The following is a 17,490-nucleotide window of genomic DNA, read 5'->3' as shown; positions in this document are numbered from 1 at the left end:
AAAACCTGTTCTTTATACCCAGACTCGCAGAAAAGAGTGTTTAGGAAATACACTCCAAAGTCCGAAGTCAGTAGGGCCGGGTCCAACCAAGGATGTAGCCATGTAGGAGTTTGGTCCTGTCAATGGGTTCAAAGCTCAGACCACAGTGCGGGTACAAGTGGGTTTGGCCCATTGGGCCTTATGGGTTGGTCTGTGAATGGAGCTATTTATATTATAAATTACCAAGGAGACTTGTCGTTAGCCATGTCTGAGCTCAGCCCATTTAGATCAGAGTAGGTGAAGAAGCGCCATCAAACGGATCTTTATCACCTCCAGTTTCATGCCTGGCCCAGTTCCCCAATTCCTCTAACAAGGGGGGACTGGAATGACCACCCTACCCCTATCCAAACACTCTGCCCAGGTGGGATTCACTTACCCCTATTAGAGGAACTGGGGAACTGGGCCGGGCAGAAAATTGGCGGAGATAATTTTCCACCATCAAACTTTGAGGATTGTCTCACTGTCTAACTTAGGGGTCAGGCCCGATTGATTAAAGTCTCACACCAGGCCAACTGATTACTAAATGTTCCGGTGCAGGGCCTAGACCAATTAAGGAAATGATCGATACAGGTGTTTGGTTGTAGCCAGACAGGCAGCCAATTGGGACTGTGTGACTGACTGTTTATAGCCCGATTAACCCGTTTAAGCCCATTTAACATGAGTATAAACCATTTAGGGCCCGTTTAGAGCCTGATTGTAGTCCGATGAGCCAATTAGTCTGTTTATAACCCGATTACCATTAGGCCAAATATGGATCAGTATGCCCTAACCTACAAGGCTCGTTTATCTAAATGATTGATAACCGTATGGTGCCTTAAATTGATTTGATGTGTTCATGTTGTAATTAGAATAAATATAATGTATTCTATTTTGTAAAGAGAAGATAACTAATCATTGAGAAGGTAACTAATATTGAAATCATCCTACCAAAAAAAAAAAAAACTAAAATTGAAATCATAAAATGAATCTTACAATCAAATTATTCATTTGAATGTCTAAGTAATTTTGTATAGTGAACAAGGAAATCAATGGAGACATTGTTACAAATCAATTTCCTTATTCCTAACCTCGTATTTATTAATTTCCTTATTCCTAACCTCGTATTCTTCTCTCTTTTACTTCTTGTACTTCTTTTTACTTCTCTTATTTCTTTTACTATCATAGCCTCTTCGGATCCATGTAGCCGACCCCATTTAGTTGGGATAAGGTTATGGTTGTTGTTGTTGTCTCTTTACAATAAAAAATGTTCTCACTAATATTGAAATCAATGGATAATCAATTCACTTATTCATAAGCTCATAATCAAATTTTTTTTTTTATAAATTGGTTTTAATCGGTTCAATTTCAGTCTAGATATTGATCGGTTTGGTTTTCAATCGGTCCAGTCATACCCCAGCCCAAAACCAATACAATAAGAATCGATTTGGCTTTGTTTTCCCCTACCCGACCGGTTCTTGATTGGAATCCAAGAGAGGGAGAGGCAGAATGACCAAGGAGTTAGTCCATTTGAAACGTAATCACAAGAAGCCGTAAACACAGGGATTGGAGGTAGTACCGTACTAGTAGTCCCCAACATTTAATGAAAGTGAAACCCTAATTCTAAACCTAAAGACTAAAGTACTTCCTCTGAGTTGAATTGAATTGTCTCTACAAGAAATCAGAGTTACAGAAAATAGAAACCTTACCGTCTGATGTTGTATTCTTTCACATTAGAACAAACTAAATGAGAAAGCAACTATGGCGTCGCCTCCTATCCTCGTTCCACCGTTAAAGTCAAGATTCACAGATTCAAGCCTAATGAGAGGAAGCTCTGCTGTTAGTCATCATCATCTTCTTGAACTCCACAAAGTTAACGTTGCCATCATCATCGGCATCAAAGGAGCTAATGATCTTGGAGCAGTCGTGGAGGGAGCAGTTCTCGCCCAAGTTCTTCAAAATCGAGTAAAGCTCCGTCACTGATATCAAACCGTTCTTGTCCCGATCGAACAGATTAAAAGCATCTTTTAATTCCCTCATTCCATCAACAGTACTCCTCGCATCTCCGTTGTTAACTCCACGGTGAAAATCAGCGAACTCTTGGAGATCGATGAAGCCATCACCATCAGTATCAATCTCAGCCATCATCCGTTTGATCTCATCTGGCGAAGTCTCAGAACCAAGGACGTTGAGAACATTATCGAGCTCAGTGGCAGAGATCTTGTCGTCGCCATTAACATCAAATCGCTTGAAAACCTTCTTAATCTCCTCCATGTTATCCAGATAAACAGAAGATTTCAGGCTAGGGTTTTCAGAACTCATTTGGGGACTCACTACTTTTTCGTGACTTTGCTTCTTGCCGCTGCTAGTGCTTCTTTTTCTGTTGGGTCGAAGCGACGAGAGAGAAATTTAACCAACACAGTATTGATGAAGTCCTGTTTGGTCAGTATACTTAATATAGTAAGAGTAGAGATCACGCTTCACTTCACGTACGGCACGCGGTTTTGATCTCGTTAAGCGGAAACAAAAATTAAATAATAGGTGGAGTGACTGAGTGAGTAAAGTGATACGACCTAGAGGATCATATTTTTGGTCCTACTGTATAAGGGTCTTGTTCAAAACTTAAAGACACTTCAAATTAGTGGTTTTTGTGTGTGTGTGTGTGTGTGTGTGTGTGTTCAACTAGGGTTAGGGGTGTCAAAACGGAGGCAGAACTCAGCCCAAAGTAGGTGAAGGAGCCATCGGACTTAGAAGGTTGTCTCACTATCTAACTTAGGTGTCCATCCCCTAGCCTACGAGGCCCCGATTGGTAACTATGTGGTGCCTTAAATTGCAATTTGGATCCTCTACTGTCGAGTTGCCCGGCAGGACCATGCTGTCTAGAAACGGTGAGACGTGCAATGATCGCCTTACCCCTGCCCGAGCGCCTTGCCCGAGTGGGGGTAAGGCGGTCATTGCGCACCTCACAGTGTCTGGGCAGCACGGTCCTGCCGGGCAGCTTGGTAGTAGAGGATCTGGATCCGCTAAATTATTGGGGACTATTTAGGCCTGCTGAAACTGACAAGGCCCGACTTGTTGACACCCATAGTACTCTAACTTGTTCGGAAGCCCCAAGGAATGACTTTATATTTAAAAGAAGGGGTGTTGACGTGTTGTTCTCTATGCCGCAGCGCAGCCTGCGCCCAGGCACATGGGGGTGGGCGCAATGACCAACCTGCCCCCCTGCACAGGCTGCCCATGTCCCTGGGCGCAGGTTGTGCTGTAGCACAGAGAACATTCTCCTTTAAAAGAAAGAGCTACAACTTTGGAAATGCATTCTAGAATGCTTAGGTAGAGAACCCATCAGGGAAGGTCCAGCCCATTAACACTTTAAATGTGGAGAATTGGAGATGAATCGGTGAAAAAAAAGGCAGCACAACCAAGAAGGAATTCTTTTTTTATTTATGAATTCATAGATTAAAGGTTCAATCCAAGAGCGGCCGGTATTTGTAAGTCCAACCCATAAGGCCAAATCCATATTATTGATCCATATTGGGCCCAACCAGAGAGAGCCCATCAAAGCAAGTCCAGTCCATTATTAACCATTAAATGTGGAGAATTGAAGATTGAATGAGAGAAAATTAAAGGCAGCACAACCAAATTACTTCATTGAATTAGGAAAACCAAATACAAATACAAAATAGCTGGAGAGTCCAACCCAAAACCTTAAGGTATTACATGGAGGGAACTCTTCAAGTATATGAAAGTACCAAAGATCGATGTAGGACTATACCTCCATGACGCCCAACATCTCAATTATTCTTACAAATTAAGGTTTATCATTGAACTGAAGTTGGGATTATATATCCTAATTAAAAGTTTTAACTTCCATTAACCTTCCTACAATTTGACCTAATTTCTCCACTGCTCCCAGTCAATGGGCTAATGTTTCCCATATTTATCATGGATGAAGCAAAGTTTTCAAAGAAGGCAGTCTGATTGCTACTGAAGGTGTTGACAATGGAGATGGTGGAAGCTCCAGTTGTGGAGAACAACTCTTGATCAGATTGGAGAAGACCTTTGTTGTTTTGAAGGTTGGAGTAATAGTTACTGTCGAAGGTATCACCAGTTGAGACATCAAGATTGGTAACTGTACTCCCACTACCATTTTGAGGACATGTTTGTTGAAGAGTAGCCAAGTAAGATGAGTCTAGTGTTGAGTCAGGGCTGCCTGTGCCACTGAAATTGTATAGGCGATTGCTGAAAGTCCGGCATTGAGCACGCCCGAATGTATGAGCACCTAAAAATAAATACATGTAAAGAAATCAATCCATGGAGCTAGTAACAAGATTATATGTCTACAATTGTCTAGAATTGATGAGTCAATCCAAAAGCCCGAGCTTCAGGGTTTCCAGCCAATGACATCGACATGGTGGGTACGTGTATGGAGAACCCGTGTGCTGCTTTAATATTATTTGATGGTGTTCAACCCAAAAGTCCAAACTTCAGGGTTTCAAGCCACTCATTGCATCACGAAACATGAAGTGGAGGTTAATAATTTTGAATAAATTTCACATCACCTCCTTATTTTCAAATGAAACTCAAATCACCCCTTGATTTTTGAAAACCAGGGGGTGACTCTATAATTTATCCAAAATTAAATTTCTATTACCAGATAGTGCAACTAGATCAGTGGTGCTGAGTCCAACGGCTGAAAACTTGGACGTGAGATTGCTTAAGCTCTCAAATGGAGATGGAATAGAGGTATTGGCTCCGGCTTGGTTGGCAGTGGTGCCATCCCTTCTCCCTAATAGAACACTCCAAGTAGGACCCCCAGCCTACAAACATATTATGGAAATTGATTTGTGAAAGCAAAACAAAAATATTTCATCAATCACTCAAAATCTTGATGCATGCATGCTTTTGTTTTGTATCATGTATTCATTGAAGTTCTCGAAAGATTCCCACGGAAAAGTAAGAATTCCTTTGTCATTGGTGATGTGACAATATAATAATTGAGAATACCCTGACCATCAATGGGTCAAATCTCCATAATCAAGTGATTCTGGGTCAGATCTCAATGAAATTTGATTAGTTCTATCATCGATCTCATATTGAACATTCCAGGTCTTGAAGCTTGAACCTTTCATATATGTGGCTATTGAGTTGAGGAGTCCAGATCAGGTTCTGGTACGGTATCCATTCTCATATGCCTTTAGGTGCAGATGAAATCTAAGAGAGTGAGTGAATTTCATGTGTCCGCTTAAAGGTGTACAAGAATGACTCTCATTCGAAAACCTGATTGAACATCTGAGTAGAATGACCTTAGAGTCTAGGAGTCTAGATCCACTCCCCACGTGAAGCTGGTCTCCACACCAACCACATCATATATGGGTGTAAGTATCATGTGCCAGCTGAGATGGGTCCTACACCCATGTACGATGTAGATGGGGTGGGAACCCCCCACCATTGTCTATTAATCTTTTCGGACTCATCGAAGCCCCTATATGTATATATGTATATTTTTCTGCTAAAGATCAGATTGTATTAACGAAAGTAAAAAAAAATATACAAAAAAGCCTCAAACTCATGGAAGCCGCTAGACATACCAAAGAAACAGAAGCTTCAGCTGCTATGGCAAGGATATCAGCACAAGACACAACACCAGGGCAGGAGTTCTCTAGGGCTGTCTTTATGTTGTCAACTACATCGAAGCCCCTAGTGGAGTTTGTGTTTGGAGCTGCATCTTTCTCACTCTGTATGCTCGCACTGTTGTCCAACAGAATTGACCCATCGCAACCCTAATATATATCAATTAGTTAAAAGTTAATAACCAATTCAAGAAATTAATTAATTAATTAAAAACTTAATTCTAAAGGAAATGAAAGTAATTGAAGGAAGGAGCTGATGCAGAGTAAATGAATGAATGAATGTTTAACTAATTAATTACATCAACAAAGCAATCATGGAAATGAAGCCGAACGAGGCTAGCACCAATTCGAGCATCGGATTGTAAAGCTGTTTGGATAACCCCACTAACGATGCTCGACACATTTGGGCAGGTGCTTGCGTAGAATGTGGAATTCAATTGAGCATTTATTGAACCCAAACCCATCAACCAAATTGCTACAACAACACCTGTAGCTATAATGTTTGAGTTTCCACCCTTCATTTCAATTCTTCAGTTAATTTGAAGCAGCACCAAAAAAGCTTCTTCCTTTCTTCCTTTCTTGCTCCTTTTCTTCCTTACTAGTTCCCCACTCTAAACTGTGCTTTCTTATATATCACTCTAATTACAAGCACTCCTATTTATAGATACACTTCCCTGGCACTGTCACCGAGCACCGCCAGTTTCAACTTTCACATTTTGTAATTTCAAGATCACTCGTCATTAGTCAATGAGTGAGACAAACGAGCTGGTATGGGAGTAAGTTTTGAAGTTTCTAACCAGTATATTCTATATATCCTATGATGTTGAAGATGAGGAGGACCTTTAATTTCTAATCCATTTGATTGTAGCCACTGTAAAGCCGCATATATAACCTCTACTAGCAGCGGATTTTATGGACCTAACAAACACATCCATTATGGAATCTATATGGACAATACATCTAGTTGTGCCACATCCCTACAATTTTGTAAACGGATAAGTTGAGAAACGAAACACCTAACACGATGAAAAAAACAGAATGAAAATCGCAAACAACAATCATATAATAAATACAAAAATTTACGTGGTTCATATGTTTCAATCCAGCTAAAGTTGGCCAGGTAAAGGATAAGCATAAAGATGTTAGAGACATAGTTATTTTGCGATGTACCAATTGTATCCGAAACAATGTTAATAAATATAAAATTAAAACACTAGTCCACAGTGATTCAATAAAACCACCAGTTACGCTAAAGAATTCTTGGAGTAAGAATCATTTTAACATCACTTATTCAACGAATAGATGAATTTCGTGGATGCATGGCAATAAATAAAGAAGTTTATGACACACTTAAGTGTAACTGTTTTTTTTTTTTGGTAAAATTACACCCATGCCCATAGATTCTATGGTGTATGTGTAATCCAAAAAAACTTTTACAATAAACTCTAGTATATATTATCAATTTCGGGACCTTGTTTAGTAATCCTGGGTTGATAAACTTATAAAAGCTGAAGGAACATCATTAATTGCTTTGTCTGTTGATGTGCCACTTCAAAACCCCATTTATAAGTCTATCCAAAGTCCCACCAAATTACTATTCATGAAAAAAGTAACTTCATCTTAACATTTTCACCCCCAATAAAATCCCACCAACATGTGGGTCCCATTCATCTTTTCAACAATCCCACCCCACCTTCCCCTTTAAATAAAGAGGGCCTAAGAGAATCATAAGATTGAGAGTTTAATCATTCCCTCTCCGGCTCTCCCCCATATTTAGGGATCCGACTCCTCTACTTCCGCCTGCCTGGTACTACCGTGCGCCTCCACACACAAGCGTGGCGGAAAGCACCATCTTACCCTGCTCGGGCAAGACGGTACATTCCACCTTGCTTGTGTGTGGGGCGCACACACAGCAATAGGGGTAGGCGAAAGCAGAGGAGTCGAATTGCATATTTAGTAGTTGCTCCTTTCACCTAATAGAACAAATCCCAATAAATTTATTATTGAGAAGAAGACTTAAAAGGAAGCATAAGAAGATAGCTAGAGAAGTAGATATTGGAGAAGGACCAACCACTATAATATTATGTTCAGCCCTCCATCCCGCAATCAGAGGAAAGAGATTGGCCAATTTGTCAAGAAAGGCTCAAAAGCAACAACATCTCATGGCGGTGAGACAGCACTATCTTCTCTATAATTGGAACTATCTTAATGATCGATAATGACGGTGGCAATGATAATTAGGTGCAAATTAATGGTAGCTCATAGTAAATGGTAAGTTTTAATTGAACTCGATATCATTAACATAATCCGGCCCCCAAAATAACACATTAATTTGGACCATTGGATGGTTAAATATTTCTACATAATTAGGTATGGAATGGTAATAAGATAGCTTGGTCAAATAGAGACCCGCCCCCACCTCGTCCGCCCTTAAAGGGATGAGTTTGGTATGACCAATATTATAGGGTTTGGTGCAGGTTAGGGTTTTAAAGAACATAAGAATAAGTAGGGGTGTAAATGAACCAGCCGAAATCCGTTTTCGTTTCCGTATCTGTGTCCATATCCGTTTAACACTATTCGAATCCATCCGAAAGCTAAACGGATGCGGATACGGATAGGCTATAACTATCCGAAAAGCTATATTTGCATGTAAACGGATAAAATATCCGATCCGTATCCGTGTCCATATCCGTTTAGCACTATCCCAATCCGTCCGATAGCTAATCAGATGCGGATGCGGATGCGGATATAGCACTATCCGAGCCGAATTTGATCCGTTTACAACCCTAAGAATAAGCCTGCCTCGACCGCCTTGTCTCATTCCTAATGAGATCAGATGAGTATGATTAAGATAGGGTTTGGGTCAGGTTAGGGTTTCAAAGGACCCAAAAGAAAGTATAACCCGTCCCGACTTAAAATGCAGGGCGGGCTCCTTGTAAAATTGATCAAATAGGTTCCATGCACCTAATTATCTTTCTTTTTGAGTAAAGCTTGCTGTAACTATGCATGGTGACAATAAGTTTTCATCGTATTATGTGGCACAGAAGAGAGAGAGAGACAAACCCTCTTTCAATATGAGGCAAAAAAAACACCATAATGATATAATTTTTTCACTATTTAAAATGTCACCTATTAATGTAATTAAGGAGGTTCAATTCTAAGCTCAATGAAACCAATCATGCACCAAGCTTTACCCTCATGGTTTTTTTGGATCAAGTTTTCCTTAAGCGATGGTGAATGAGAATCCATTCACCATCAGATTTCAGATGTGCATTGGATTGTATCGGAAAAGTTTTTTACGAAATTTACTAAAACCCTATATGGATTTGTGAACCTTAGAATAATGTGGTGAAACCTTCAGCATGTGTTGAAAGAAAACTCTTTTGTTATTTTTTTCTCAAAATCGATCTTTCGTATTTACAGTAGTAGCTATTTACGAATTTTTTTTGGTAAGATCGAGTAGCTATTTACGAGTTGAGTTGGATGTGGATTAAGTTAGTCCAAGGGAGAGAAGATGATGTCAGCTGCTCCCATGCATGCACATCCCATGCAACGTACTATAATTGGCGATTAATCAAACTCAAATCTTTTTTTTTTTTTTGGGACTAACGGAGAGATTCTAGAGACGAGAAAGTTCTTGTGGTACCCACAAGCCCATACAGCCTGTCATCCAAAACTGCAATAAAATGATGAAAGTGAAGAAAAACTCCGTCCTTTTAGTAGAGATAATTTCAACTCTTTTTGGCTCTCTTTCCATGGAATGTAAGAAGAAGACAGAGCTAGCTAGCTAACTCTTATTAGGAAACCAATGTTGATTAGCGGTGAAACCATGGATCCATATCTTCTATGGCGTGTTGTTTGTAGCAGTTTGTGTGGTCTAGATTGGGCCACGTGCATAATGACTGTCTTACTCCTACTTGAGTAAGAGGTTTAGGCAGAGATAAGGCAATCATTATGTGCACGATTCAGTCTGCACCGCACAAACCGCTATGGGCAGCACGCGATAGACGATCTGAATTGTGAAACCATGCAAGGATCCAAGTAGGCTAGGTAAGAATTAGCTAAAATAAGTATGTTGGGTAGTGCTAATTAAATCATTGCTTGGTCAAAAATAGGAGCCATGCTATCGATAATCGAGGGATCATGATGTCGGAGTGAAAGGGCCTTCTACTACATTTCATCACTTCAAAACACTCACATTGAAAAGCGCCAAGTTTTGACAATCAACTCTCTCACCTTTCTCTCTATACATGTTACACAATCGGCGGAGAAGATATAAGAGTGAACTTCCAAAATTCACTTCAATAGATTCTCATTAAAAACGAGAGAGAGAGAGAGAGAGAGAGAGAGAGAGAGAGAGAACCAATACATAATTGGCGGAGAAGATGCAAGAATTTCTTCTATTTTGTGGTCATAGTGGTGGTGGTGGTGATGATTCATGAATATCACATTAATCTGTGGTACATCTCTTTTATTCAAACAAGACCATTGTAAATCTAGTGTACCAATATATAACCAGTGCAGACATCAATCTATGGTACATCAAAATGAACAAAGTTCATTTGGAACTATAATGACCTCTCAAGTATGTGGACCAAAATAACTGTAGAAGAGAGTCTTGTTGCTCAAAATAACTTTTTTACTATTCAAGATATCCCTTATTGTAAGGTGGTTCGATTCTAAGTTCTAATTCTCAAAGGAACCACGTACCTCTTCTTCGTCTTGCTTTTTCACCCCCTATTTCTTAGATGGAAGTATGTCGGCTCCACGCACCTGTTGACACCTTTCGAAGCACTTTGACATGTGAATCGCGAGAATGATTTCATCTCCTTCTGCGCACGTTAGCACGCATCTGAGCGCTAACTGATCTGTTCATTTGTTAACACCACAAACATATGGTTTAATCGCTTTCATGGAGTAATATTGAGAATAGACTTGATGAGCTCCAAACGTTCAGTCTAGAGGACCCTTCCTTTCCAAGATTGGATTCTCTTACATATCTTCTCGCTAAGAGGCAGACAATCTGCATACTTGAGGCGATATGAGCTAGGCGCGCGCCAAAACCAAGTTGAAAAACTACAACGCGCTTAAGTGTAACCAACTAAGCATCAAGCTTTACCCCTTTTTTTTTACTAAGTTTTTCTTAGGTCATGGTGAATGAGAATTCATTCAGGGACTCGATGCGCATGGGAGTGTATCAAAATGTATTTTGGGGAAGATACTTAAACCCTATAGGGGTTTGTGAACCCTAAGATAGTGTGGTGAAGAAAAACTTTATTTTTTTCCTCCCCTCCTTTCTTCCTCTACTTTTGTGCTAATTTTTGTGTATGTATTTTGCATGGTCCTTGCATTTACAAATTACAATAGTAGCTATTTGTTAAGATGATGATTAGGATGTTGAGATTGGTCCAAAGAAGAGAAGATGATGCATGCACATCCCATGCAACGTACTATAATTGATGATTCAAACTCAAAATCTTTATTTGACCCCAAAGGAGATATTCTAGAAAGGAGACAATTCTTGTGGCACCCACGAGCCCATTGAGTCTTTAATCCAACCGTAATAAAATGATGAAGAGAAATTCCTTCCTAGAAAAGATGATTTCAAGTAATTTGTCGGCTCTTTTCATGGAAAATTGTAAGAAGAAGACAGAGCTAGCCAGCTCTTAATTATTAGGAAACCAATGTTGATTTGCGGTGAATTAACCATGCAATTCAAAGATTGTAGTGTAGTGCTAATCGAATCGTTGCATGAATGGTCAAAAATAGCAGCCATGCTATCAAGTATCGACAATCGAGGAGGGAGCACGATGCCGGAGTGAAAACTAGGTAGGCCCAAATTTCACTCAAAAGAGTCGCATTCAAAAAGCGCCAAGTCTCCCAACTTTTGACAATCATTATCTCTAAAGCATCTTAATGGGTTAGATGAGGCACAAGTTAAGCAAAGGGTAGGTTGAGAAACCCCAAATGGGGGTTAGCGACTTTTCTTAATTTTACACATGGAAGATTTATTGGTTTTGTTTTGTTTTGTTTTGTGTGTGTATGTGTGTGTGTTTTTTTTATTTTTTTTGGAGGAGAGAATAATGAGCGAGCCTTAGGACAACAGTTAAATTGTGCTATTGCAATCTATTGGTTTGCTCCTCCTAGATCTGTTCTATAGAAAATTCGACATTTGCTTTACGTATGGAGGATTAGAGTTGATTAGAAATAGTGGTTGAGAGCATGGTTCACGAATTCGCGAGATCTCGCCATTTCAAAATCTCAAGATGAGATGAAAGTCAAAATAGAAAGGAGTTATGTCCTGGTCAAACTTAATTTGGTGTGTGTCAAAATCACTCTGAATGAAAATATTTTTTTGGACATCAAATCAAATGAATATTTTATCGCACTTTTGGTTTTTAATTAGCAATGTTTTACCATATTAAGATTTATAAAATTTTTAGATATGAGAAAACCCCAACATTAGAAAGTTGAAAATTGCACCTACTGTTGAAAATTCAATTTTTGTTCTTGAACTGGGGGAATTGACTTTTTATCCTTTGGAATTTGATTTTTTTTTTTAACTATTTTTATTGGATTCAAATAAGGGGTATGTGCTTATTTATGAATAATCTCTTAAATGAAATACAAATACAAAAATATTTACTTAAATGATATTAGGCATAAATAAGTATATGTCCTGGTTTCCCACTAAGTGAAACTCCTATTTGGACTTTGATTTTTTAAAAGTTTATAGTACCATTGTGTTTAAATGGTCCAAAATAGGATGTATACCAACTTTTATGACTAAACTAGGTCTAATACCCACCATAAACAGTCATCAAGTTCAAAAAAATAAAAAAAACCAACTTGCCGATAACGAAATCTCGGCCCAACTCACTTTTTGGCCAAGCCAAAACCTGTACTCGAGATGAGTTCTTAAACCTTGGTTGAGAGATTACCAGAATTAAAATTTATGAGTATGCTAAACTTCAGGATGATGCTTGAGTTGTTGTAGACGACAATGCCAAATAAAAAATTTTCAACTAAGAACGGTTCCTCGTAGGCATTAAGGTTTTCAAATGAAACATAAAACCAGGGTTTCAATGTTTCATCTTTTTACCAGAATTGCAATACCTCCAAAGGAATTTATCACTTAAACTTGAGATGCTAGCAAAGAAAACTTGGTTATTAATTTATGGAACAATGATTGCATAGGAAAAATAGAATTGACTCTCACTAGGGTTCAAAACCCTATTTCACTACTGATGGAGAAGAGCAATTTGGGAAGAGAAAAAGACTGATAAAGCAAAACCCTAATTTTCAAAAGCTTCTTTTACTCTCCCCTTAGCAAGTTATTTATTAGTTTTGAAACTCAATCTCTTTGTACCCTTCTGAAAGTAAAAGTAAAAGGGTAGGATCGTATTGCGTGATTCTACTAGGATTGCCTTATGTGAGTCTAACATTACATTAATAAATAGTATTATTTACCTAAAAGTCTAATTGTTAATTAGTAAACAAACTATTTACTCATAATTGCAACCTTACATACATATAACTAAAAACACATATAAGTGAAAGAAAGAAAAAAAGTCCTCTGAGCCTTAGGCATACAATGCGTCTCCTCACATTCATTTTTAAGGAAGTGAAAGAACGATTTAAAAAAAAAAAAAACCTGCTGGCTCAGAGAATCCTCTCCTTAAATATAATTAGTTTTTAGTCTCTCTAATTAATAACTAACGATATTGCTTGACTAGCATGGATAAACTTCTTTGTTTTTTCTTTTTTTTGTTGGTTTTCACCAGGATACATTTCTTTGTCGCCCTCGGAAAAAATTATTCTCCAATTCGAACTCCTCTTCAACCACCCATCCAACAGCGGGAGGACTTGGACACGCATCCTTAGGTGTTGGGATGCGTGTTCAAATCCTCCTGATCATTGGATAGGCAATTGAAAAGAAATTGGACGCCCAAGTAGTTGAAGAGGATTGGGATCTTCCCCCTTTTAAGTGTTATGTTTGGAATAGTAATCACTAAACGCGAGAAAGGAAAATTATCCCCCCCAGTACTGGGGGCGGTCCAGTGCGCATCGTGCGGCTGGGCACCGCCCATGTGTGCACAGTGGGCCCCACCGTGCACACATGGGTGGTGCCCAGCCGCACGATGCGCACTGGCACCCCCAGTACTGGGGCCGATAAAGATCCCGCGAGAAACATGTGACACTTTGGTCGTGACGTCTGCCTTCACACACCAATCAGATTGGATTTGTATTGCCTCAATTCAATGTTTCTGAGAGTTTAATTTTCCTTGAAATCATGCTTTCAAAAGCCCAAAACCTTTTGACTTTAAAACTTGAATCTGTCCTTCCTCATTTGGCCCAACCCATACCATCAGAGATATTGGACGTACGAAATATATAAGTCAATACAGTAGCGGCCCAATTAAGTAGCCCAGGGCCCACTAGCTTCATCACATGACAAATTCAACCCATGTGGATTAGGAAAATTCAAGGTTCTCTTGAACCATGGAAGCAATTTGTAAGTCCTAAGTTTGATTCTTCTCTACCCCTTTGGGTTTACCTGCACAAACTTGCATGGTTCTTATGGACCTTGAATTTTCCTAATCCACATGGGTTGAGGGTCTTACATGAGCCTAGGTTTACCAGTCTACCTGAAGAATGGGCTGTGACTTCTTTGTTACAAAAATAATTAGATTAACTAATTAAATAAAAGATAAAAATTATCCTAAAAAAAACCAGGTGGAAAACCATTTCCACATGTTTTTTACTATGTGGACTAATAATTTGGTACTTCTGATTAAGGGTACAAGTTTGGCCCTGATGGCCCGAGCCCGCCTTGGGCCCGAACAGGGTTAGGATTGAGATACCCTGACCTTGAGGGCAGGTCAAGGTTGGAAATTTCTGGCCCTGAGTGAAGGTCAGGTCTTGCTAGGGTGGAGGCCTCGAGCTGAGCCCAACCTGGCTTAGACCAGCCTAGCCTGACCCTATCTACTTTTTCTTTCTGTTTTTTTCTTCTTCTTCTTCACCTCAGCTTGGCCCAACCCCCACATCACCCTTCCCACCAGTCTGATTCAACCCCTACATTTCCCTGCCCCCTCTCCATGGTCAAGGCTAATTAGGATCAGCCCAGCCCGACCCTAAGAGCGGGCCAGGGTTGGATTTTTCTAACTTTGAGTCAAGGTCGGGCCTGGCCTACCTTGTGGTAGCTAGGCTTTGTTGGCAATTTCTGTCAAGTATAAAGGATCCCTAATTATTCTTCGTGAGTTGAAGTGATCTCTCTGTCTTTCATCCATTTTTTTTTTGGGTATAGGTTGAAAGGATTCCTATAAGATGAAACTTAAAAGAAGGGCACAGGTTTTCCATGATTACTATTCTTCGGATTCCTTCGCACTTCAACGTGCGTGTGCTTGTTTCTCACATTCTGGCCTTTGTGGATTCAATCTAAGTTTCAGACTATTCGGGTTTCTCATGAAAATATCTTTTGTGCTGATTTATGAAAGGAGCAATTACTATCACTTCCCTACACTTAGCCTATATTTATTAAAACTATCCTACCTTAAACTTCTTTGCTAAAACTACCCTACTTTTAAACTTTTACATCTCCTTCTACACTCATGTTTTTAAATACCAATATTGCCCTTGCTTTTCACCTAGTAACCTGATAATCTATTTAACCTACCATTCTTCTATTTTTTTACTATTTTTGTTATTAAAATAGTAAAAATTGAAAGCACCCACCCGCTTCTTCTCTCTCTCTCTCTCTCTCGGTTTTTACTCCATTCTTTTTTCTTTTTTTTTTTCTTCGATTTTTCTATTTAATTAATTTTTTATTCAACATTTCAGCCTCATAGTTCTTTGAACAAATCAGGGTTTTAAGTATCGGTATTGTATCGCCTGTATCGGGCGATACGTACCGATTTTGCTAGTCATCGATATCATGTCGATACCGTATCAATAGCACAGTACGGAGAAGAGGTAAAATGGTCAAAAAACTCATTTTTTAAGGAGATTCAAGGGTAATTTTGTTTGATACAATCGATCCAGCCGATACCGTGACAAGATTATCATATCGCTTTTGCAGTTACCGATAATTGCCCGATATCGTGCACTAAAACCATGGAACAGATCGACTCTCTTCAAAGCACCCAATACCGTGCACTAAAACCATGGAACAGATCGACTCTCTTTAAAAAATTAATTAAATAGAAAAATTGAAGAAAAAAGAAACGAATGGAGTAAAAAATGTGAGAGAGAAGAAGCGGGTGGATGCTTTCATTTTTTACTATTTTAATGACAAAAATAGTAAAAAATAGAAGAAGAATGGTAGGTTAAATAGATTAGCAAGTTACTAGGTGAAAAGGAAGGGTAATCTAGGTATTTAAAAATAGGGTAATTTACACATACCACCCTTGAGGTTTGACGAAAGGATATTTTTACCCCCCAGTTTTGGAAAATTCTGCGTACCCCCCTGAGGTTTGCAAACGGTAACAAATAAGCCCATTTCGTCAGTTCATGACTAACTGCATTAAAAATTAGACTTAAACTGACAGAATTGCCCTTGCCAATGGGGTTTCAAAACTGAGTAAACCGTTGAGGGATTTTATGGTTGTAAATTGGGGAAAATCCCAAATCTAACACCTTTTGCACAGCTGCAACTCGTCTTCCTCCCAATCGTGACCTAGAACCTCCATGACCACTGCGTTGTTCCCTTAATCGATCCACACCGAAGAGAAAAGAGGAAAAAAAGGGAAGGGCCACCATTGTTGGACCTGATTGTTGAACCTGCCATTGCTCCAAGCTCGGTTCGAGGACCTCCAACTTCTCCAACCTTTGTTCGAGGACCACCATCGTTGGATCTGCAACTTCTCCAACTTCAGTTCGACCTGCAACTCCAAGCTCTGTAAGTAATGCTTTGTTTTTCTTCATCCAAGAGCAATCGTTTTTTATTTTTTAAGCCCTAGGAAAAACCTAATCAGCTTGTGCATTCTACCATGAGTTTTGAAGCCCTAAGAACGAAATCAACCTAGAATGTATTCCAAAATGTATATATTTGTCTGATCAGCTTGTGAATTCTAATATGATATAAGGTGGTCATTGCACGAAACACCGTATTTGGGCAGCAGTCTTGCCGGGCGCTCGGCAGTAGAGGATCTGGATCCGAATTGGGATCTCCTCCCTTTCAAGTGTTATGTTTGGAATGGTAATCTCTAAACGCGAGAAACATGTGACATTTTAGTCCTGACATCTGCCTTTACACACCTATCAGATTGGATTTGTATTGCCTCAATTCAACGTTTCTGAGAGTTTAATTTTCCTTGTAATCATGCCTTCAAAAGCCCAAAACCTTTTGACTTTAAAACTTGAATTTGTCCTTCCTCATTTGGCCCAACCCATACCATTAGAGATATTGGACGTACGCAATATATAAGTCAATACAGTAGCGGCCCAATTAAGTAGCCCAGGACCCACTAGCTTCATCACATGACAAATTCAACTCATGTGAATTAGGAAAATTCAAGGTTCTCTTGAACCATGGAAGCAATTTGTAAGTCCTAAGTTTGATTCTTCTCTACCCCTTTGGGGGTTACCTGCACAAACTTCCATGGTTCTTATGGGCCTTGAATTTTCCTAATCCACATGGGTTGAGGGTCTTACATGAGCCTAGGTTTACCAGTCTACCTGAAGAATGGGCTGAGTTCTTTGTTACAAAAACAATATGATGAACTAATTAAATAAAAGATAAAAATTATCCTACAAGGATCATGTGGAAAACCATTTCCACATGTTTTATATATTTTACTATGTGAACTAATAATTTGGTACTTTTGATTAAGGGTACAAGTTTGGC

General features: G+C 39.2%; 2 protein-coding genes across 2 annotated transcripts; both read right to left on the bottom strand.

The window, feature by feature from the left end:
- Positions 1-1,833: 1,833 nt before the first annotated feature.
- LOC122643852 (probable calcium-binding protein CML23) lies at positions 1,834-16,568 on the bottom strand. The gene is made up of 3 exons (XM_043837425.1): positions 16,281-16,568; positions 15,609-15,634; positions 1,834-2,332 (listed from the first exon to the last, which is right to left on the bottom strand). Exons 1-3 carry the CDS (start codon positions 16,566-16,568, stop codon positions 1,834-1,836), a joined length of 813 nt encoding a protein of 270 aa, XP_043693360.1.
- LOC122642997 (peroxidase A2-like) lies at positions 3,861-6,166 on the bottom strand. Its single transcript, XM_043836628.1, has 4 exons — positions 5,945-6,166; positions 5,604-5,795; positions 4,667-4,832; positions 3,861-4,294 (listed from the first exon to the last, which is right to left on the bottom strand). The coding sequence occupies exons 1-4, from the start codon at positions 6,164-6,166 to the stop codon at positions 3,876-3,878; spliced, it is 999 nt and encodes a 332-aa protein (XP_043692563.1). The 3' UTR covers positions 3,861-3,875.
- Positions 16,569-17,490: the final 922 nt, after the last annotated feature.

This window comes from Telopea speciosissima, chromosome 10, assembly GCF_018873765.1.
Source record: "Telopea speciosissima isolate NSW1024214 ecotype Mountain lineage chromosome 10, Tspe_v1, whole genome shotgun sequence".
Lineage (NCBI taxonomy): Eukaryota > Viridiplantae > Streptophyta > Magnoliopsida > Proteales > Proteaceae > Telopea > Telopea speciosissima.
This window is presented reverse-complemented; position numbering and strand designations above follow the sequence as displayed.